At 33.1% G+C, this 22,606-nt stretch overlaps 3 protein-coding genes across 8 annotated transcripts; 1 reads left to right on the top strand and 2 right to left on the bottom strand.

The window, feature by feature from the left end:
• Nucleotides 1-426: 426 nt before the first annotated feature.
• Nucleotides 427-8,080, bottom strand: LOC137811669 (PPR containing protein). Of its 6 annotated transcripts, none has more exons than XR_016518681.1 (10): nucleotides 7,985-8,080; nucleotides 7,571-7,843; nucleotides 7,342-7,468; nucleotides 6,804-7,136; nucleotides 6,391-6,553; nucleotides 5,762-5,864; nucleotides 4,377-4,500; nucleotides 4,023-4,079; nucleotides 1,226-1,486; nucleotides 427-789 (listed from the first exon to the last, which is right to left on the bottom strand). XR_016518681.1 is itself a non-coding variant. In XM_068613486.2 (9 exons), the coding sequence occupies exons 2-9, from the start codon at nucleotides 7,733-7,735 to the stop codon at nucleotides 688-690; spliced, it is 1,332 nt and encodes a 443-aa protein (XP_068469587.1). In that variant the 5' UTR covers nucleotides 7,736-7,843; nucleotides 7,985-8,068; the 3' UTR covers nucleotides 427-687. The 6 variants fall into 6 exon arrangements, 4 of the variants coding, with proteins under 4 accessions (XP_068469587.1, XP_068469588.1, XP_068469591.1 ...); XR_016518682.1 differs by having other exon boundaries at nucleotides 8,003-8,063; XM_068613486.2 differs by lacking the exon at nucleotides 5,762-5,864 and having other exon boundaries at nucleotides 7,985-8,068.
• A 1,799-nt stretch (nucleotides 8,081-9,879) lies between these two features.
• Nucleotides 9,880-14,115, bottom strand: LOC137811675 (vacuolar ATPase subunit F family protein). Its single transcript, XM_068613498.2, has 5 exons — nucleotides 13,856-14,115; nucleotides 13,278-13,349; nucleotides 11,774-11,855; nucleotides 10,888-10,970; nucleotides 9,880-10,263 (listed from the first exon to the last, which is right to left on the bottom strand). The coding sequence occupies exons 2-5, from the start codon at nucleotides 13,338-13,340 to the stop codon at nucleotides 10,099-10,101; spliced, it is 393 nt and encodes a 130-aa protein (XP_068469599.1). The 5' UTR covers nucleotides 13,341-13,349; nucleotides 13,856-14,115; the 3' UTR covers nucleotides 9,880-10,098.
• A 7,171-nt stretch (nucleotides 14,116-21,286) lies between these two features.
• LOC137809404 (uncharacterized) lies at nucleotides 21,287-21,994 on the top strand. The gene has a single exon (XM_068610523.2). The coding sequence runs from the start codon at nucleotides 21,287-21,289 to the stop codon at nucleotides 21,992-21,994; it is 708 nt and encodes a 235-aa protein (XP_068466624.2).
• Nucleotides 21,995-22,606: the final 612 nt, after the last annotated feature.

The following is a 22,606-nucleotide window of genomic DNA, read 5'->3' as shown; positions in this document are numbered from 1 at the left end:
ATAAATAAAAATTAACTTATTCATTAGTTAAAAATTAGATTTTTTAAAAATGAACACAAATAACTTCTAAAAACGATTTGATAGCATTAAGTTCTGTAAGTTAATTTATTCATAAATTAACTTACAGAACTGTGATGTTTCTTAAGGTTAAGAAAATATTCAATCTATAAAGAACATTTGATAAGCCGAATTCAAGGGTCATTATGGTTTTCAATTCATACTGTCATGCTTCTAAGAATTTATGTACCAAGTAATTTTCGTATTTCAACCAAGTTAGCATTGATCACCATTGAAAGTGAAACCAAAAGAATGTAATATAATAAAGTTTCATTTATACGAACGATCCACAGTGGTTAATTAATGAAAAATATTTAGTTAGACTGTCCTAATACTGAAACAGCAAAAGGCCAAAAAAAAAAAACAAACTAGTCAATTTTACGGCTTCTTGAAGTTCGTCATTCTGGTTCGTAAATCTTACACAAGTGCAAACCTACAACTATTTACCAGAGCACACCTTTCGAGTAAAAACTATATTATTTTCTATTTGTTCTGGCTAAATACATTTTTTTCAAAGAAAAAAGAACTACTAATACTAACAATATAAAAAAAACCTGAGTACACACCTCTGATAAAAAAAAATGATGAGGACAAATGCTATATGGACCTGTAAAAACTTGTCCAATCCTTCTATGTTCCTAACCTCTTTGAACCACACTCGGAGCAGAATTTAGATGTTTCCCTCAGATATGGAGCACCACATTCATCACAAAACTTTGCCGGAGTTGTTGGCTGTATAAATAAGCAACATGATACAACTCAGCAAAAGAAAAAGGAGTTTAAAGAAATGTCAAACAACTAATATCATTAAAATAAACCATTTGTTCAAGTGCCTCCCATATCATCATAAAGATATTTAAAAGTAATGTGCCCATATTGCTTACTAGTACGCATAACAAGGCAGATAAAGCAAAACCTTAATATGAAGTCCTATTGGGAAATCGCAAACTAGTATCTACTTTCAGAGTTATTTCTAAATTTTAAAAAGTCCACAGAAAATATAAGGGATAGGCATCAGAGAAAATACAAGAAAGTAAAGTGAGTATTAGCTCAACAATCAGAGACAAAACGGCATGAATAAGTTGGTCTTACCACACTTATAGACAAGCATATTGAATTGTAAAAACTCTCCTCGCTTGATAAAACAAAATCTATCATATAAGCTCACCAGCATGTGCAAGCGTCCTCCAACAAGGCCACCAGAAAGTGGTTGTAAGCAATTCATGTGTTGAGATATTGATATTGGTTGGTGAGCATGAGAAATTTCAGATAGGTGTGAGGGAGGTCCACTTTGAGGGTTATGAGAATAAGGCCCAGCATGCTGACTTTGGTGCATAGTTGAATTGTTCTGGAGAACTGGGTGAAACTGAGGTTGATGTGGAAATGATTGCAAGTGATGTTTGCACGGGGTTTGCTGCTGGTTTTGAGGCTGGTAAGAAAAAAATATCATCACTAAAAGTAACAAGAAAAAAAATGTCCCAAGATTCACACCAAGCAGCTAAAGCAACTGCGTTGGCAAGAAAATAGGGAAAACAGACCCAATTCCCAGAAGTACACAAGAAAAAGGAAGCTCACGCTCAGTAGTTGAATGTAACTATTTGAAATTATAATAACGGGAGACACCAATCACCACTAGCAACAAATTGATATTTGATCCAACTTAAATTAATAGTCACTGATACCATCTGTGGATCTTACCCAAAAAACTCTACTGAGGTGATAACAATGACATTCATCTTAAGACAAACTGTCAGATATCTGTTAGTAACGTTTGACAGCAAGAAAGTCAGTTGGGTAGCATAGGAGAAGACTTAATATAAATTGAAGAAATAATGCATGCTTGCATAAAAAATAGGAGGGGACCTGGTGGGACAGGTGTCATAAGTGAGAGAATTGGGGGATTTGGGCTTTGAGAGGTGAAGACAGTTGAAGTTTTGCAAATTTGTTGCTGTGTTCAGAGGAGATCTTCCCTACTATTTGTAAAAAGATATCAAGCTTCTAGCAACTGGTATATTAGAGATTGCATCATGTCTCTCAATTGCAGATGAAAAGCATAAATGGTGATGCCAGCGTTGTAATCTTCAGTTGAGACTGCCAAGGTGTGTGAGACAGGTGCCAAGCATGATGAAAATGTACAACTAATGATAGTGGGGGATAGAACATGGTTTCTCAAATACCTTGAATATTCAATAAACTCATTTTTGTTTTTAGAGTCTGGTCCAGATTCTATCAATTGGTATTACAGCTCCAATCTTGGAGCAGCACTTTGACCTGGAAGGAAAAGAGGGATAGCTGGAGCTGCCTGTGGAAGAAGAGGAAGGACATTACCATTGAAACCAAGAATGGAAGGTTACTCACGTTAGCACACCTGAAGCAATTGGGGGGAGGAGGAGGATCCAACCTGAGTACAATCCAGATCTTCGTGTTGGAACCCAAGAAGTTGAATGAACTTTGGAGAAAGGAAACAAAGGGGGGTGGGGGGGGTGGGTGAAGAAATGAAATCCTTGGTAACAAAATAGAAGGTTCTTGCGTTCAAGAAACAAGAAGAGAAAATGGAAGTCTAGAAACAGAAGAAATTGAGCAAAAATAGTGAGAGAAATCAGCATGAAGAGCAGAATAAACCAGAGGGCAAATTATTTTTTAAAGTTGAGAAAAGCTTCCATATTCAATTATGGCATTTCAAAAATCACGAAAGTTTCAAATTGAAACAAATGGATTATGTTGTAGGATATAATTGATTATATTGACATCGATAAGTGCTCTATTCGCTTTTCTTCCCTTGTAGTGCAAAAGAAAAAAGCTAGTGGGTCTCTCCATTTCCATTCTTTCAAACCGCCACTTTTTGCTCTCTTCCTTCCTCTGCCACTTAATCTCATTGCTAATAAACAGACTACACATAAGTTGACAAAGATTTCACCACTGTAATTGCAAGAACCTCTGAGCTTTGTGCCTTGCACAATGTCTGAGACAGACAAAGGGTGTATTGTGCTGCAACTTTCGAGCATAAGCACATGGAATAATGAAAGCAGGTCAATTTTTTTACATAATGGGGCAGGTCCAACCAACCAAGTTCTAAGCCAAATATTTGGATTTGTTGTAGATCCCACATCAACAAAAAATATGGTCAAATTATAGTATACAAAGGAGTGTAAATCTCAATTTATAAACTAGTTGTGAGGTTGAATTAGGCTTACGTTCACTTTGTAAGATGGTATTAGAGTTTATCCTAACAATAATAGCAAGATTTGTTGGAGATATTGTGTCACCTTCAATCAGGCCTCTATTTGACCACTCACAAATATCTAATCCCACGATCAAGATGTCTAGTATTTGACATGAGGAGATGTGTTGGAGATCTCACATCGGCTACAACTATAGTTAATAATATATAAGTGAGTACAAACATTATCGTACCAACCAATTGTGTGAGGTTGAGAAGCAAAGTTGGGCTGTCCAGAAAAATAGAGTTCCATTCCATGAGCTTTTTTGGTCCTTCAAAGGGCAACTATGTTGTTGGTAACTTGCTATTGCATCTCTTACTAGAAAAGATACAAGCGATTGGTATGCTTCAGGCATTAGGACCTTGGTGGAATCTTGTCAACAGATGTTAAGGGCCTTTACATAACCCTTCACCTTGAGTACCAGGTGAAACATTAGGGGAGGAGTATTTTAGATGTTTGTGAGTGTTAGTTCGTTAAAGAGGATTGATAATGGTAATTAGTTAGTTTTGGTTAGTTTGCCTAATATTTTTTAACTTTAAAGAAAAGGTATGTTTGAATATAAATAAGAGGGGTTGGGAGGAAGGGACTTTTTTCAATTATAAGAAAATTAGGGCCAAGGGCATAGGGAAGCACAGACCCTCCAGTTTTGGAAATTTGAAGCTGTATTCAGGGGAATTCCCCCCATTAGGTTTCTATGACAAACCAACAATGACAATAATATAGACCAACTTATAAATCACTTACTGAGCGAAATCCTTGAGTAGTAGCCAATGCAGTAGAATTTTCCGCTCCAGGATAACTCTATAAAAAAAGTCAAAAGTCAATAGCATAAGCACTAGATAATGTTAGGGTACAAAGAATTGCGGCAACTACAATTTATTCATCCTGTAAATAGTCTTTTTATTTCATTTAGTATAATATCATCATGGCATAGCAATAACAAATGCAGGTAGCAGATGACAAAAGTCCATCATGCCAGTAAAATTCACCCCAAATGGAGTAAATTTAGGCAATGCGCACAAAACTGCAGTAGCTCATGTATCATGCATCTTAAAGGAAGAAATTCAAAATGCCAAAAATGAAGCACATCACACATACAGGGATATCTGGGATACTTGAAAGTGAAATTGATGCACCACGCCTATACTTGTGTCTTGGAGAGTAATATTTGTAATCACTAGCTGTAATAGCAACTTCACTCCTACCTGTCAATCTCCTAAACCTAAAACCAAGTGAGACCAAGGATTACACACTTTGCAAAGATCAAATAAATGTTCAATTTCTAACTCATTGTATTGTTTAGGCTCATCAGTAGTTTCTGAATAGAATAATAAAATGACCTACGCTAAAAAAAATAAACCATAAACAGGTCAAATATTCTACACCTAAAACCAAGTGAGACCAAGCATTACACACTTTAGAGAGTTCAAATAAATGTTCAATCTCTATCTCAATGTATTGTTTAGGCTCATCAGTAGTTTCAGAATGCCGATAAAAAATAAATCAGTAGTTTCTGAATAGAATAATAAAAAGACCTATGCTAAAAATAAATAAACCATAAACACGTCAAATATCTTCAAACATGTCCTTTCTTAAAATGGCATGGGCAAGTTTGACATCAGAGAGTATTGTTAACAGCTCCATTAATGCAATAAAAGGCCTAACAGACAAAAAAAATCTTTATCAACATACTTTTTTAAAATGCCACAAGGCAAGTTAACAGCCGAGGGAACTATTTCTAACTCAATTGCAATTATCATGATAAAATTTTGATGTTGCAACAAACTACAAACAAAATATGAGTACTATTTCTCAGGACACAATAGGATTCTGATATAAGTAAAAATGTTAAATAAAATAGTTCAATTTCTATTTAACGCAAGTCAAAAAAACTCAAAAAAAAAAGTAACCCGAGAAATTTAAAAAATAGAATAAACTGAGAGGAGATGCCTAACAACCACAATTAAAGACATTGGGAAAAAATAATCTAAGTATTCCAGCCTTTTTCACTTTTGCTGCAAAATCATTTCAGCACGCAAGTCATTTCAGATCCATTCATTTCATGAAACTGTGACTTCTGAGGTTCCCAACGTTCTCCACTAATATAAAAACAAATCCATAAGCTGAAACTGACAGCAGAAGTGCATTATACTTCATGATAGACTCTAAAAGGAATTCAAGCAGTTTAGGAATTAGTTTTATAAAATTTGGGCATTGATACTTAATCATATAATTACAAAGAGTCAAAGACTTTTTCGGTGGATTTGTAGATCTCACACTTCTATTTTCTTGATTATACAGATCTAGGTCAAAAACAATATCTTTCTTATTCTGGACTTCTTGGTGAACAATAGGGGTATGCTTTCACCTTGAAACAATCATATACAATTTCAAGGTGTTTTCAATGGAATAAAAGACTGAAAAACGTCATCGCAATGAGTTTATGCAATTCACTGGTGTACTTTTAGGAGAGAAATGCGTACTTTTAGGATTTTTCTTTACCCAAATATTTGGTAATGTGATACGTTTGCAATATTGGCTTTTCTCAAACATGCTGATTCTCACCATATGTGAAAACCTGTCAGGCTGCGATGCAGGAATTAGTCTTTAGCCCAATGAGCAGAAGAATACCCATGACAACCAGAAAATATATTGGCTTCTCTTAAGGGAAATTTCTTTCTTAATATGCAGAGATATTGGATTTCTTTGTAGCATATAAGAGTCAGCTCAGCCCACTTTTTTCTCTTATATAGAAGGACTCCTCCTGTCCCCCCAATAATATGTCACTTTTCTTATTTCTTATTCGTAGGCATTACAATTAGAAATAACTTATTTTATTAGATAAAAGGTATACGCCAAACAAAAATTGTGACAAGAATGTTACTATATGCACTTTCAACCTTGGACCATTTCTATTGTTCTATGCATCTGTTTTTCTTAAGAATTTAGGTTAGAGAAAATCATATCAATGACTAGATGAACCAAAAGTAAGGAGATCTTCAAGTAAAGGAAAAGGAACTTGTTAAATCTTACCTAAGCAAATCTTGACAGTCAAAAGGCCAACAACAATTAAAAGAGTATAAAAGTGAAAACGTGACAACAATCAACTTACCACTCAGCATCATCGATTGGCACATTATTTGGTTTTTCAACAATTCTTAATCCATTAACTACCACGAATCGAACCCGCTTCTCTTCTTGTATAACTAGTTCTGGAAATCTTGTCCTTGTTTCCATAGAAGTCGCCAATTCTCTTCTCTTAAATGTATACGGTCCTGATGAGGGGCAACTCAGATAAAAAGACAATGAATGTTGCAATCAAACCAAAACGTTGTGAAAAAGGAAAAAAGAAAAAACCCTCTCTCATCAAACTCCCTAGTTGCGCATAAGCACGAATTCCTATTTTTCTGAGTACTATATATTGAATAGAAAAATTACATTCAAACAACTAAATTGCTCAAAAAAAAAACTGAAGCAAGTTAAATATGCCTATAATAACCAAAGGTACAAATAAAAAAGCATTACCTTTTTTAGGAAATTTCTTAGCCAGTCTTCTATACAAACCACCGGCAGCTTCAAGGGCTACCCCAATTGTCTTCTCCCGAATACCATTCACAGAAGCAAGCCTATTATTCACATCACTAACTAAACTTTCATACATATTCGCCACATACATCAACGGCAGAGCAAAATTGGGGTCTCCTTCATATTGGATCTCCCGGGTCCTCCTCTTACTCATTTTGTCTTGGCCAGCGTAATCAGCCTCAGAATCAGGCACCTCAATCACACGGTCATTGATAAAATGGTCCACAACAATTTGCAAAAACCTCGCCCTCGCGGATTCAATAGGCGAAACATCTAGTTCCAAGTTGAACCAAAATTAATTCACCTTAACTAGTTAACTCAGCCACACACATCTAGAACCCAGTTCAATAAAAGCTAAAAGAGTGCGAGGAGCTTCTCTACTGAAAAAAGAACTCCAAGAAAATCGTCTAGCTTGTATCCAAAACAGTTCGCAACTGGAACAACATCAAAATTCAAAAGTTTAAGCTAGTTTCTTTACCCTCAACGGTCAAGATATCGTAAGAGGTTGTTCTAGAAGACTCGTTGGTATCGAGACTGGCGCGGTCCTCGTCTACCTCCACGCTGTGCAGCGGCAAGCAGCTCCTGTGAGACTCGTTCATGCAATCCTAAGACAAAAATTGAAGAAATGTCACACAGTGGTAAAATTGAAATTAGAGGAAATAAATAAAAAAAAAACAGAAAAGGAATTAGGGGAAGACGGCACTGACTATGGCGGAGGCGGAATCGTCATCGGGGTTGTCGCCGGCGGTAATGTGGTCGATGGCGGAGGCGGCGGTTCGGGCTTCGACGGCGTTGAGTACGTGGAGAGGGCTCTCGATGAAGGAAGAGGGAGAGTTGAGATTGTAGTGCTGCGCGGGAACCCTAGCACCCATTTTAGGAAAATGAACTTGAAAAAGAGGCTGTTGATGGAATTGGCGATTCAGCCAAAGTCGATGGGTTGGGCGTGGTGGTGGCGGCGGCGGTGGTTCTTGAATGTGTCACTGCAGAAGAAGGGTTTGGATGAGAGAGAAAGCATGGTGGAAGAAATAGAAAGAGAGAAAAGAAAAATGTTAACGGCTATCCAGAGAGAGAGAGAGAGAGAGAGAGAGTAGAAGAAGAGGAAAAAGAGGAAGAGTCCAAACCTGAGGGTGACACCGTACCTGAGGTTTCCGGTGCTCGAAGCAGTTCCCAAACCTCATTTCCATATCGGCTCTAGTTACTACTTCATTGACTCTTCCTCCTTTCTTTTATTTTATTCATTAAATAAAAAATAAAAAATTAAATAAAATCTATAAATGTGACTATTTGGAATAAACTGTAACTTCTTAAAAAGTTAAATTTGTCACTAATTCTTTGATTTTTTGTATTGCTTGATCAATAACTAATAAGTTGAATTTTGATTGTAAAAGTCCATATATTTTCATTTTCAATTTTATAATGCAGATTCATTTTTATTTTTAGTTTCAATACATTTGTTGTTTTTCAGATTCAATTGTGTTAGTGTTCCAATTTTCTGGTTTTCAAATGTATTCAGTTCAATGCATTACTTTCTTTCTAGAATTATGTTTTCCATATAGTGTTACTGTTTTTTATTCTATAATTGCAATTCAATTCATAAATTCATTTCTATTACAGCTTTTCGTATAGTTTTGAACATTTGATACACTAAAGAATCAGTTATTAGTAGCATGTTCTTTGTGTTACAGGAGCTGAATGATTAATAATTTTCTTGTTCTGCGTTATATCTTGTTTATGATTTTGGTTTATGGGTGGTTCTTATTGAAATTGATATATACTAATCTGTGATATCCTATTATTACTTAATTGAACTCGATGATAATGCATCATTTGTTTGTTGTTAGCCAAATTTGTATTTGAACAACTTATTTTTTTTTAAATGAGTAGAACTAGTGAATATTAATTAAATTAAATTTTTTTATTTTTTTTATTTGTCAATTTAAACTATTGTTGCATTGAATTTTTTTTTATAATTTCTATTATCTGAAATTTAAAAAAATTGAACTTTTAGCAACCTAGGAAACTAGTGGTTTGGCATAATTATTAGAATATTGATTGAAAGATAAGCAAAATAACTACCTGAGAAAGGAATCAACCCAATTGACTTGAGTTTAAAACAGATCAATTAAATTGTTTCGAATATTTAGCTTAATCATAGCCCATTTTGAACCAAAACAAATCAAATTCGATTATAATTGATTAAGATATTGAATTTGTTATATACAAATTCAATAAATCCAAACTAAACTATGATATATTATTTTTTTATTATTAATTATTATGTATGAAATTTTATGATATTACTATATAGTTTTTTATTATCTTTGTTATCATTTGATGTAAATCTCAATACAAAAATATTTATCTTTTCTGAGGAATAAAGTATATGCAAATTTTTTAACAAAATATTTTTTTTCTTTTTCACGAAAGAAAATTTTGCATATTTACATAAAAATAAATCCAATTAATTCCAAACAAACCAAATTAAATTGTTTTCGATTTTGTTTAGATTAAAACCAGTCTTTTTTAAAACCAAACCAATACTTGATTGGTTTAAATTTTATTTTCTCCCAATCGTTAATACTTCTAACTCGTCTAATGCATTGAAAGTATGAAATAATTTATTTTGAACTTTGACAAATGTTTCTCAGTAATATTATGAGTTTTGTTACTTTACCTTTAATTTCACTTCTCTTTATTTTCTTTTCAATAAAAAGCACAATCATATTTTATTTCTCACCTATTTTTTTCTCTCTATAAAAAGCAAAATTATGATAAGATTTTCATAATTTTTTCCGACTTCTCAAAATAATCAGAAATTAAAAAAATGTAAAATCTTATTAAAACGGAGATCAGAAATTATTTTAAAAATAATCAGTTTGTGACAAACGTATGCGTTAGATTGAGAAAGAGATCGCCGAGGATGTAAACTGCAAAGGCATTGCCAAAAAGAAAAAGGAATACCAAATGTCTAAACATGCAAACTTCAATCCCACGGTGGAAATTAGTCAGTGAGAGATGATATATAAACGCATATTTCAAGCTAATCTGAATCTGACATGAAACCAGAAAATATTCGTCCATCTTGAAGTTCTGTGGCAATAACTTAGAACTATCCCCAGACAACACAAATTATTTAGGCTACATTGAACTCAGAATTTCAAGAAAAGATTATTTAACCATAATGTACAAACAAAAACAATAAGCACCGAAAAAGCTGCAACAGTAAAGGATGAGTTCAACGTCTCCCAGATGCAACCGATTCAGTATTAAAGAGATACTTCACTCGTGACAGAACTGAATCATGTGCCGGATCATAAGGATGGTCTTTAGAAGGGATTTCAAGAATTGCAGGAACAGGCTTGTTATAACTATCAACCAAAAACCTTATCATATTTGCAACCTGCACAACGAAAGAAAGTCTAAGATCTTTGAAGTTTTGGAAAACATGCAGGTACAGCACGGGTTGGGGGGTAGCAGGGTCATAACCCAAGCTTACGAAACAAGTAAAAGTCAAATATGCACGAAGATGGCGAACAAAAGAAAAAAGTAAACCGAATACATTTTGAATCTAAAGCAGTATAACAGGATGGCAGAAAGAGAAAAAAAAAACAAGAAATGAAGCTAACAATTTAACCAAATGTGAAAAACCAAATGACTTGGCAACATTTAAATCCACAGTATTACTTCTGAAAAGCAGGGGAGTGATATATTGCCCCTCGGTCAGACCAGTAAAACTCAACTATTGAATGGCATTATTCATTGTGCAATTTGTTCATTAAAAACCTCATGCATGTTTGGAACCTCCTTCCAGATTTTCCTAATTCTCACGATAATAACTTTGATTACGAGGCAGAACATGAGCTAAACTACAGCTAACAGTAAATAAAAAGGCTTACAGAAATAATAAGATAAGATCATGTTTCAGGCCATATGAAGTAGGAAAACAATTGCAGATATAGTGTTAACTAACAAGCAAGCACACAACAGCCTGGACCATTTATTATAACCATGAAATATGACTTACATATTGGCTAATCAGCACAATTGCAATATCCTCCCTTGTTGTAAATTCTTTGAATGCATCCTCAATTTGTTTGACAGTTGTTTCTGAAAATCAAATCAAGATAAAACAAGAACATAAAGTAAAATCAACTTGATTTCAAACTGATCAAGCATACTTCAGAATGAGACACTTTTGACACACAAAAATGTTATTGTGTAAATCTGTAGTAACCCAAGCACTATCTGAGGTTTTAGCCGGATCAAACCAATAGTTTCTAGAATATCTACTAATAACCAGTGAGAAAATAATAAAAATAATGGACACACAATAAAGATTTCTTACGATGACAAGTGTCTAAGGATATAAAAAGTACTCTCTATCCTTTCTCATGTACCGCAGATAAGGAATATGAACTTTCATATATAGAAAACCTTGAGGCCTGTTTTCTTTTTTAAACTTGTTTTGTTTGAATTTCCTATTTTTACTAAAAATTAGGAAAATGTTATTTTTTTTTTCAAATATTTATATAGGAAAGGTGAAAACGAACCTGTACAAATCTTTATAAACAAGAAACAAAGTGAAAACAAGGTAGCATTTTACTGAAAACAGGAAATAAAGTTGTCCTTTTCAAACCAAACACATCCTTTACTTCTTCACCTCTATCCTATTAAGGAAGAGTACATCACTATTTTTATTTATGATGTCTTAAATAGAACACATACCTTAACAGGAACATAGGTATATTTTTTATTGGGTGTCACAATTTGGATGGCAACTAAAAAGGGTAAGGAGCCACTTCGTTTCCCAATGTACAAATTAACAAGAAAAAGATTGTGGTTTAGGGGATTGATACCAAGCATACACAAAGATTATAGAATAGTAGGTAAAATATAGGTCAATAGCATACTTGCATCCACAATGAGGTAATTTGTCTTCCTACGTATGTCAACATTTCCCACTCCAGCCAACAGAAACCCAACTACGGTGTCCTGTGTAAAATAAAGTAGTCATTGTAAACCTTTAGTATGTTTCAATCATTTAAATCATAAAACCAATTACAAAAAAATTACAACTATAATAGAATGGGGAACTGGTGCAGTCAGCATTTGAACATTAAAACATAATCTTGAAGAATAAAATATCTCAATAATTGGTTTCAATTTGATTGGGGCTAATTTCTTAGTAGAATGGCTGTTTATTTTTAATTATTACAGTAACTTTTAAGCAATAGGGGTATTTCAGTACTCTTCTGTTAAGGTTGTAAAGCCAAGAATCTAGTTGTGCTGAACTGTCAATGTATGGGTTTTTTGTTTGTACTCTATAGGTGTGTTTTCCCTTGTGTTTTTCTCTATTTTTGGGGTTAGATTATGTTAGTTAGTGGATGAAACTTTAATAAGTCTGACACTATTATTTAATTGATGCACTCAACTATCATATTATTAAATAGGCGATCAGCTTATATCTTACCATGGCAGCAAATAACTCTCTCTTCGTGCATCTTAGTGTAATCAATCAATCAAATGCTTGATGCCCAAGACCCTAATTGTGACACCTGGGTTAATTTCTCTTTTACCCACAATTTCTAAATCTTTTTTTTCAGTTTTTTTCAGGTTACATATTTAATTCTTTGGATGATAATAACAACCTCACTACTCCATTTTCTTTTCCAATAATTCTTGCTTGAGTTTACTCAGAGAACTTTCAAATCATAAACAGCCAAATTAGCTTCTTGCACAGAATCTAAATTCTGATAAACTTGAATCCTGAACAACCAAACTCATCACGGCTTACAACCCTTGGCTTCATATGTCCTCAGGATGCTATTAATTCAATCCACTGTTTTTATAACCCAAAATGTCTGAACCACTTAAGAAACTTTAAGCCTAACCGGACAAATCCTAAGCCTTTTTATTGTTCTGTACCGAGAAACAGAATAAAATATATTTTTAATCATCCCGCATGCAGTGGTGCTTAATCACTAACAGACTGATGGCAAAAGAGAGCTCCAAAATATTGCAACTTTCTCTAGCAGTCATAAACATACTAGCTAGGATGATTCGTAGCTATAATCCCCACAGAAACATTGCTGGATCCTAATTATAATATCATCTACTTTAAGTCTTTTAGACAACATGATCCCAACAAGACAGAAGAGAACTTCTATATTGCATAAAATACTAAACAATCGTATCTCATGAAGCAACAATCAGCATAATTCAACTGAACATACTCTAATTTCCAAGTAACAAATTAAAGTATAGGTAGTAAATTATAATTATACTCAATACTTATTTCAACTTTCACAAACTGAAATTTTAAATGTGCCCGGGAAAACCTAAAAGGCATGCATCACAAACAAGCAGTATTTGTTGTTCAGCATTCAAGAAAGCGTACAATCGCCACATTCTTACCTCATCTGCAATCATGGCAATGAGTGCTGAATTGTTGGTAGGAATTTGAACTCTGTTGGCCATTGGGTATCACTGGAGGTAAAAACAAGGGAGACAACAGACGTCAGGGTTATTAGTTAGACAGTAACCAGTATAAAGCAATAAAATTTAAATGATATTTCATTCCTAAATCAAATCATATTATCCATTCATAAGTTTTTTCAAGAAAAACTCTTCTCCGAACAATTTACCCCAATTTTTCATGGGAATCCCAAAACTAATCTCAATAGAAAATTATAATTCTAAGGCAATCTGAGTGCTTCTAAACAGTAAATAATCACAGATCTTAGACACTTTAAACGTGATCCACTAAAGTTACGGTCCCTTTAGTTGTCATTAATCGCAATTAAAAGATCTGTAAATCGAAAAAATGGAATGCGAATTGAAGCATACGTACAACAATCTAGCCTCTGTTTAAAGAGAATTTAACACAATTATGCGCTGAAATTCCTCGTAGAGGATCGAAGTAACCGATAACAGGATCTAAAGAACTAAATTCCAATTTTCACAACCCAGAGCATAGAAGAAATAGAACGCACCAGATCAGAAAACCGGCAAGGCAGAGGGCGGAGACAACGGAGGATCTCAGAGAGTACGGCGGCGCGTGGATGGAGCCAGGGAGGAGTCCGGTCTGTTATGGAGCTCCAACAATTATAGGTGCTAACAATTTCGACCTTGTTCTCTCACCTTTTTCAGCCGTTTTAATTTTCTATTTTTTTCCCTTTATCATCATGCAGTGTAATGAAAATTACAATTAAAATTAACTTTTTTAGAAAATGCTAACCTGTATCTTCGTAGTGGCACTAGACAAATCTAAAATCATTAAATATCAATTAATTTTTTATAATATAAAATTAATATTGCTTTTTTATAAATTAAAAAGGATAAATATATTGTAAAAGTAAAATCATAACAAAATAAATTTGAAGTTTAAAAGGCGGTAAATAATTTTTTTATTAATAGTTAAAATAAAAACTATTTATAATAAATAATTATAATCTTCAATAATTATAACGTTATAAAACTAATAAAAATTACTTTTTATTTTAATAATACTTATAATATCTAATTTTTAATTATATCTTTTACTTTTTATTATCGTAAAAATAATATACATGTGCATAGTTTTGTGTAAAAGATTTACTAAAATCATAATAGACACTGTAATATTCAATACTATATTTTATTGATTGATTTCTTAAATTTTATCTAAAATATTTCAGAATTTAGTAAGAGTATCTCCATATTATTGAAATATAACGCAACCTACATTCTCTCTGTATTTTCGTCACTTACATTTCATTAAATTTTTTATTTATTTATGATACTCACTGATTTTTTTTCCGTATATTTTATACGAATATTGATACTAATATATATAACACGAATACATATAACAAATGTACAGCAATAATTGTTTTTATGCCTAAAATAATTTGTTAGTCGTTATAATATAAAGTTATTTTTATTCTGATATTTTAAAGAAATTATTTGTTTTGGTATTTATAATTTATTTATTTTTTAATTTTGGTTTTTACAAACTACAATTCATTTATTTTTACTTGTATTTTGTTAGTTATAGGAGATGGACGAGTCTGTTAGTTTTTCTTTTTTAATGTTTTAAAGAAGTACAAAAACAAATAACAGTACCCTTGATTGGTAACAAAAGTTTGATTGGATGAGTAGTAAATTACTTTGGAAAAAGAGGTGAATATTAAGGATTATGTTGGAATGGAATTTAATTTATTGGAGAGAATTATATAATTCTATAAATAATTTGCAATGGTAAAATGATTTGGTATCGGTACTCGTTTTAGGAAGATAACTAATATAATTTGGTATGTACTAAGGAAGGTAAAAGTGATTGCATTACAAGTAAAAAGTAAAGCAAATAAAAATGTTTCATTATGCGTATAAAATTTCATACATTCCTTGTAATTATTGGATAGATTTTTGTCACTTAACTAAAAACAATACCATGTTCTCATGAGTTTAGAATCATGTTTAAGTTATTGCTTTCTTTCAAATTTATTCATATAATTAAAGGTTAAATATATTTTTCGTCTATATACTTTCACGTGAAATTGATTTTTGTTCCTAGTCCAAATTTTATATTTTATGAATATTTATAGTAAGAAAACTATTGGAATAAGTCTTTGATAGGTTTATTTTACGTGACTAACGAATTTTCAGTATGGATTAGGATGTTCAAATATTTTATGTTAACTCATCGCTGACGTGCATGTGTATTTGAATATGAGTACATGTTGTTCTTAATCTTGATTTAGTTGTTTTTTTTGCATGAAAATTAATTTAAAGGTGTGTTATTACGTAATTGATTAAATTAATAATGTTTACTTTAATTCGAGAAGGTCTCAATTTAATTGTTTTTTCTTGGCCTTATCAGTCATGTGGTGTTATTCACATTGTCAAGATGCTAGATTTTCTTGATTTTGTTGGTCCTGTCACAATGTCTAAGTATGACTTGGATAATTCTTTGAGTATGTGTGACATTTATGAGTCCCACCAAAAGACTTCTAGTTGGACGAGATCCAATGGTAATAAGGTTAATCAACTGGTATAAATTTTGATTATGAAGGAGGTTGAGGAGTAAGTCAAGAATGACCCACCTTGAATGTCTAAGTATGACTTGGATAATTCTTTGAGTATGTGTGACATTTATGAGCCCCACCAAAAGACTTCTAGTTGGACGAGATCCAATGGTAATAAGGTTAATCAACTGGTATAAATTTTGGTTACGAAGGAGGTTGAGGAGTAAGTCAAGAATGACCCACCTTGAAAGGAAGGTTAGAATAGGGCGGACCATGGGTTCATGTGTACTTTTCTAAATATAGTTCTTTATTCAAAGTGTGGACATTATAAAGGTTTATGGTCCTGACAATATCATAACATTTTATCACTATCAGACAAATGACAATATGTGTCATGGTTGGGTGGGGTTAGGTGATGAGTATTTTTATTTTTATTCTTGTCTAATAATAGGCATCCATGTTTTATTTCCTTTAGTTTTTTTTTTAGTTTTTTTTTTATAGTACTAGGCTAGGAGACCAAGTATGGTGGTTGTTATTAATTGGTTAACTTGGAACTTAGCTTCTTATCCCATTGACATCTTCTTACAAGAATTTTATGAGGGACTTTTTCAAGGTTTTAATGGAGAAAGGAGGTTGATCCTATTTTTATGATTGTGACAAACTCAAGTTTCCTTTTCTATTAGATTAAGAACCTTGTAAGCTATCATATTTGGTCAAGGTCGTTGATGACCAAAAAGGATCTGATGACACTATCAGTCCTAGATCAACTTTATCGAAAACTCCCTAACTAGGAATTCCTTAGTGCATATTTGTCACCTTATGTCTCTATTTTACAATATTATGTTTTTATTTTATTTTAACTTGGTTGAGTTTTTATTTATTTAAGATTTAATGGCATTCGATAACCCTTTGGGCAAGAATTACTTCAAGGAGTTTCATTTGAAGTGTTAGGCCACCACTGTTGACAAAGGAAAAATGACAGCAGAAAGCGTCCCTCGACATAGGAGGATATGGTTGTCGATCTTCATCAGCCTCAAGATTCAAAGAGGAAACACCACCAAAAGAATAAGTCTTCTTGAAAATATCTCACCAAGAAATCCTCCTCGACACGATCTCCTAAGTGGTTCCATTGAGCGCATGAGATCACAATGAGTACCTTAGCTCATGGTTTTCTCGATTGAGGTCTCCAATTATCAAAAAAATTGAGTTTTAGTTTAAGTGTTGCCTATAGGAAGATGTATCAGTTGCCCTCTTCAAAGGAATTGTTTTGATGCTTTTATGGAGTTGTATGCTCACTTCATATTTATGGGTAAGAGGATGTAGATCGAGCTAATAAAAGGTGGCACCTCTACTAAGGTAAATAAGTTGAAGAAAGAGTTGGTTGAGTGAGTCAAACAACTCGTTAAAGAAGGCCTTAAATGCCAAAACACTCTTTGGAAGAAAAAATAAAGAGCAAGATCCAAGGAATACTTAAATGATGATTGACAAGGCTAAGCTGGAAGAAAGTTGCTTATTGTTCAAGGAGAATGAGAAACAATGATTTCTCGAGATTTAAGGTCTCAAGTAGAGTTTGACTAACATGACTTTTTCTCTCTCATCATGCTAAACAAGTGTGCGGGAAAAGATCAAGAATCATCACAATGATGAATGAAACTTTGATGTTGGAAAAACCTTATGATGGTGGAGATGTCAGATGAGGTGAACAATCTCAATTGACCATTGACACCTCTTAATGGAGGTAACAATCATAGCAATGACAATGGGACATTGCAATGAACTTGGAGTAGGTTGTTCTCACTCAGTTTTTGGTGTTGCATAGCTCGTGGTAATGCAATTTAAGTCATTAATAACTTCACTATAACTTTTGAAATGATAGTAATTTGTTCATGCTTCTTTTTTATGTTTATGTGTAAAGTTCTTTATTTTTAATTGTTTTAACAAGTGTCGCATGCATTTTATAAGGTAAATTGTTTTATAATAACTTTTTTTTATTCATTTGAGTCACTTTGGGTCACTTTAGCATTATGAACCAATGTATTAATTGTAGTACTACTTTTTTTTAGAGGGACCAAGTTTCAACGAAGCATCCTAGTCCCATGTGTAAATCATTTTGGTATTTATTCTCGATAGGGGTCATATTGACTCAAATGTCCTAAGATGAGGTATTAATCATCTCAATGCTATTTCTTTGGAGATATCACATTAATTAAAGCATCCTAGATTGAAGTGTAAATTGCTTAATGTTACTTCTCCATATGTGTCAACACCCAATTTTGTTTGAATAATAATAATAATAATAAAATGTTGAAACAATATACTAGAATTGATTTAGAAAATATAAATATAAAATATATTTTAAAAGTTAAATTGAAAATTTAGAAAAAAAAACATTTTAGTAATAAAAAATATCTTTTTTATTTTGTTCAATAATTTTTTTAAAATATCAAGTTCATAGATTATACATAGATTTCAACTCTATACATAAATTATAAGTTCATCAATTTGTAGATTCATAACCTTTCTTCTTTGAAGACATCTTTTATATATAGATTTTTCTGAAAGAGTCATAGCAAATTCTTTCTAGCATTTGTGTGATAGAGAATGTCTTCTTCTTCATGTTATGTTTGTCCATGTTCATCGTAAATATGCATTACATGTTTTTCATGTAGCATTAATTTCATATATCTTCTTCAAACAACAACCTAATACTTGGCATAACTTATCAAACCTAGGTCAAATATGTTTTATCCAAACTAGATTAAAAGGTAGATTGTACAAGGCTGATGGTATATGCATAACTGACATTCCATATTTTCATAAATGTTGTTGGTATGGAGTAGTATTGGTGCATTCTTCAAAAGATATTTGATGTAGACAAATGTTTATGAGATTTTGTTGTAAGATTGATTAGATGAATAATCTCTATAATGTTGAATAAGAATTTATAATATTAGAATTGCACCATGAAAATGCTTAAGATCACGCACGTCTCTTTATCATCTATACAAGCATAAGTTTATCATATGAAGTTATGTATGCGAGGTGCTTTGTGACTCTTGTCATTAGGAGAAACATTGCATTTATCATCATTAGATGAAACATTACTCTATCATCATCAAGTGAAGAATTACATCAATCATCATAAGACGAAACATTACGTTTATCATCATTAGACGAAACATTTGCGCCTGTCATGATCTGATACAAAGACATATTCATCTTTTAACGCTTTTATACAAAGACGTTCATTTTGAGTAACTTCTAAAATCTTTATTTTTTTTAAATATAATTCTTTTACATAGAGACATTAGTTTTTATGAGAGTTATTGACAGATATAATTCCATTTAATTTCAAACATAGTTTTTAGTAAGCTAAAGTTTAAAATGTGGTCTATTTTGGTGAGTTGTTTGAGAAAAGAAATGGTAAAATATGTTTGTTGGAAATATATCACTCAAAATATATTCAAATCTTCATCACTAAATGAATCTTAGAGGATATGAAAACCTCTTAGGTTTGAATTCCCTAGTTGGTATAAATACTGAGAATTCACGACAAAGATAAAATGGACACTTCTAAAAATGTTTGACCTCAACACTAATAAACAGGACAAAAACAAAAAAATTAAAGAGATTTTTTAAGAGACAATAATACTTTACTCTTTGATGAGTTAAATTTTAGTTATTTATTTACATTTGATATATAATTTCTTTATTCATTTTGAAACACTAAGTTATGAAATATATTGTGAAAAAAATGGTGTGATTTTATTTCAAAGTGACATAATTTATTGTTTATTTTGAATATATGTATAATCTCTGGGCCAATTCTATAAAGTGCTTTATTTATAATAGTATGTTTCAGTTTGTTTATATCGTTTAACTCAGTGACATCAATGTGTGACACTTACTCATATTGTATAAGTGTCTCCTTATCATAAATTTCATTATCAATATATGCTATTATATGTTTTATGTCCATATCCTCTCTAGGTTGTTACATTTATTGTATATTATTATATTTCTTATTAAGAAATGAACATCTTAGTCATCTTAGGTATGTTTTGGAAACCCATAAAAAGAATGTTTGTATGAAAACATGAACAAAATGTTCCTTTTACATGAATAATATTATTCTTAGAATTTATTGAGTTTCAAAAGAGTTTATATGGATTAAGCAAATACTAAAACTATAAGAGAATAACCAAATCTAACCACACTCACGAAAGAAAAAAGTTTTCATGGATTGATGAGCTTTAGTAAAAGGTTTGTAAAAGACTTATGCAATGTTTGGTTCTGGGGGTGGACTGTAGTCGACGACGGATGTCGCAGTGCCACCCCCGTTTGGTTCTATAGGTGGATGTGAGTGAGAGAGAAGATGGTGAGAAAGTAGAGGGGAAGTGATGATTCTGAGGAATGAAGAGAAAAGGAGAAAGTGTGGAAAGAAAGCCACGTCAGATGTTGGTAGTTACGAATGTAACCTTATCTTTTTCACTTCTTCTTCCACGTATGTGCCTCTCATGCAACACGACAAAATGGCATGCAATTTGCACTGAACTTTACACTGTTAGAAAATGGTATTTATTACTGTTATAATTAAAAAATTATAAAAAATATTGTAGTAATTAGAATAAGCTTTAAAAATTGATAGAAGAAATATGATTTTTTAATAATAAATGTAGAAAGTTATTATTTTGTGAAAATTGAATTGTTTATAAAGAATATAATTATTTATTTAAAAATAAAATTGTCACAGAATGGAAATAAAAAATTATAATGTTTAGGGTTTTAGTTTTTTTAGATTTAACATTATTTATTACTGTTATAATTAAAAACATTATAAAAAATGTAATTAGAAATAAGTTGTAAAAAACTCATTTTTTTCACCCCAATCATAAACCTTTTGGAATTCTTTTTGAGGGTTTCGTTTTCGCTTCGCTCAATGCCGCGCGGAGCCGCTACTTCGCTCTCCAATTCCAATTCCCCTCCGCGTTCTTCACTGCATTGATTCTTCTTCCTCTTTCTCTTCTGATCAAAATAGACCGTAGGCGGTGAAAACCAAATCCTTCCCTCAAATAGGATCACCCCCATTTTAAGATTTGGGGGTTTTAGGGTTTTCTACTACAGGTCCGGCGCGGTCGACGGCGGTGACTGCAGAGGTGGTGGCTCACGTGGTGGTGCGGTGCGATCGCTATTTCGTGTGTCTTGCGGAAGTTTTTGGCGGCAACTTGTTAGCCTTTTAAAATGGCGGAGGGCTCTGCGGGTTTCCTCATTCCATGGACTTGTTTGATGGATCGAAAAGTATATCCTGATAATAAAGTATACTCTATGTCCGGTCAAAGGAAGACTTTTGCTTAGGCTTTGGGAAATACATGTGACATTCCTTTGTCCCAGCTACCTACCCCTTGTATTAAGGGTGACATGATTGTTGTCCGAATTGATGAGGTAGATTACTTGGCTGGTCTTGAGGATTGCAAAACCCATCTCCATGGTCGGGTTATTCTATCTAAGGGGGATAAACCTCTCACACACCTAGATTTAACTAAAAAGTTGCAGCCGGTGTGGAAAGCTCTTGGACCATGGAAAGCAATTCCTCTTGAAAAAGGTTTCTATGAGTTTGAGTTCGCTTCTATAGAAGACATGCGATGGGCCCTTGGGATGGGTTCGCTGAAGTTATCTCCTGGTTTATTGAGATTGTTTGCCTGGACAAAAGACTTTGTCCCAGCTACCATGAAGAGTACCAAAGCTCAAACATGGGTTAGAATCTACCATTTGCCTTTGGAGTATTGGAAACCAAAGACAATATATTCCATCGTTAGAGGCCTTGGTACTCCTTTGTCTTTGGATGAGCATACTATGAGAAAGAATAGGGGTATGTTTGCTAGAGTGTTGGTGGATATTGATCTACTGTCCCATCTCTCTGATCAACTTTTAGTTGAACGTCCAGACTTTGCTTTTGTAGCTGGTGTGGAATATGAATGGCTCCCTCCATTTTGCTCTCATTGTAAGATGATTGGGCACGAGCTTGCTCAGTGTCGGGCGATCCATGACCAGGGTCGTGTTCTGGGCCTCAACATAAACCTTCTCAGAAGGCATCTTCTGATGAACGGGACAAAGGGAGGACCGTGATTCCTAAACAACGTAAAGAATATAGAAAAAAAGATCCGGAGACAAAACTCGTGGAAGGCCTCATTGATAAGTTGAAAGTTGATGAAACAGGTGGAGTGGAAGATGATTTTGCAGATATGCCTCCTCTTGAGGATGCTTCAGATCATGATAAGTCCTCACCCAAGCAGGGGTTGTCCACTCCCACTTTGGATTCACTTGTTGTTATGCAAGTTAAGGACTCAGAGTCAAATTCTAACAACTTTTATTGATGATCATCATGTGGAGGTATCTGTTCCTGTGATTGTACCATCTCCGTTGCGTACTACCTCTCCTCGGAGGGTTAAATCACATGCAGATACTAATGCACCAGTTCCTAATGTGGAGGTCTTTGCTATTGTGACTGTACTATCTCAGTCGCCTCATACCTCCCCTCGGAAGGCTAAATATCTTGGGGATGTTAAAGCAATATCGTTGGTCCTTCAAAATCAATTTTCTGCTCTTGATGGTTTGGAAACTACAGATGTGGGAGGTGATTCTCTTATTGGAGCGTCAACTATTCTGCCTACCATTGTTGGAATTAATTCTGATCATATTGAAAATCAGGTTATTTCAAAATTTTGGGCTGACTCTAAT

The sequence above is a fragment of the Phaseolus vulgaris genome, chromosome 2, assembly GCF_051622355.1.
Source record: "Phaseolus vulgaris cultivar YP4 chromosome 2, ASM5162235v1, whole genome shotgun sequence".
NCBI classification, from domain to species: domain Eukaryota; kingdom Viridiplantae; phylum Streptophyta; class Magnoliopsida; order Fabales; family Fabaceae; genus Phaseolus; species Phaseolus vulgaris.
Note: the sequence above shows the minus strand (reverse complement) of the source record. Positions and strands in the feature narration are given on the sequence as shown.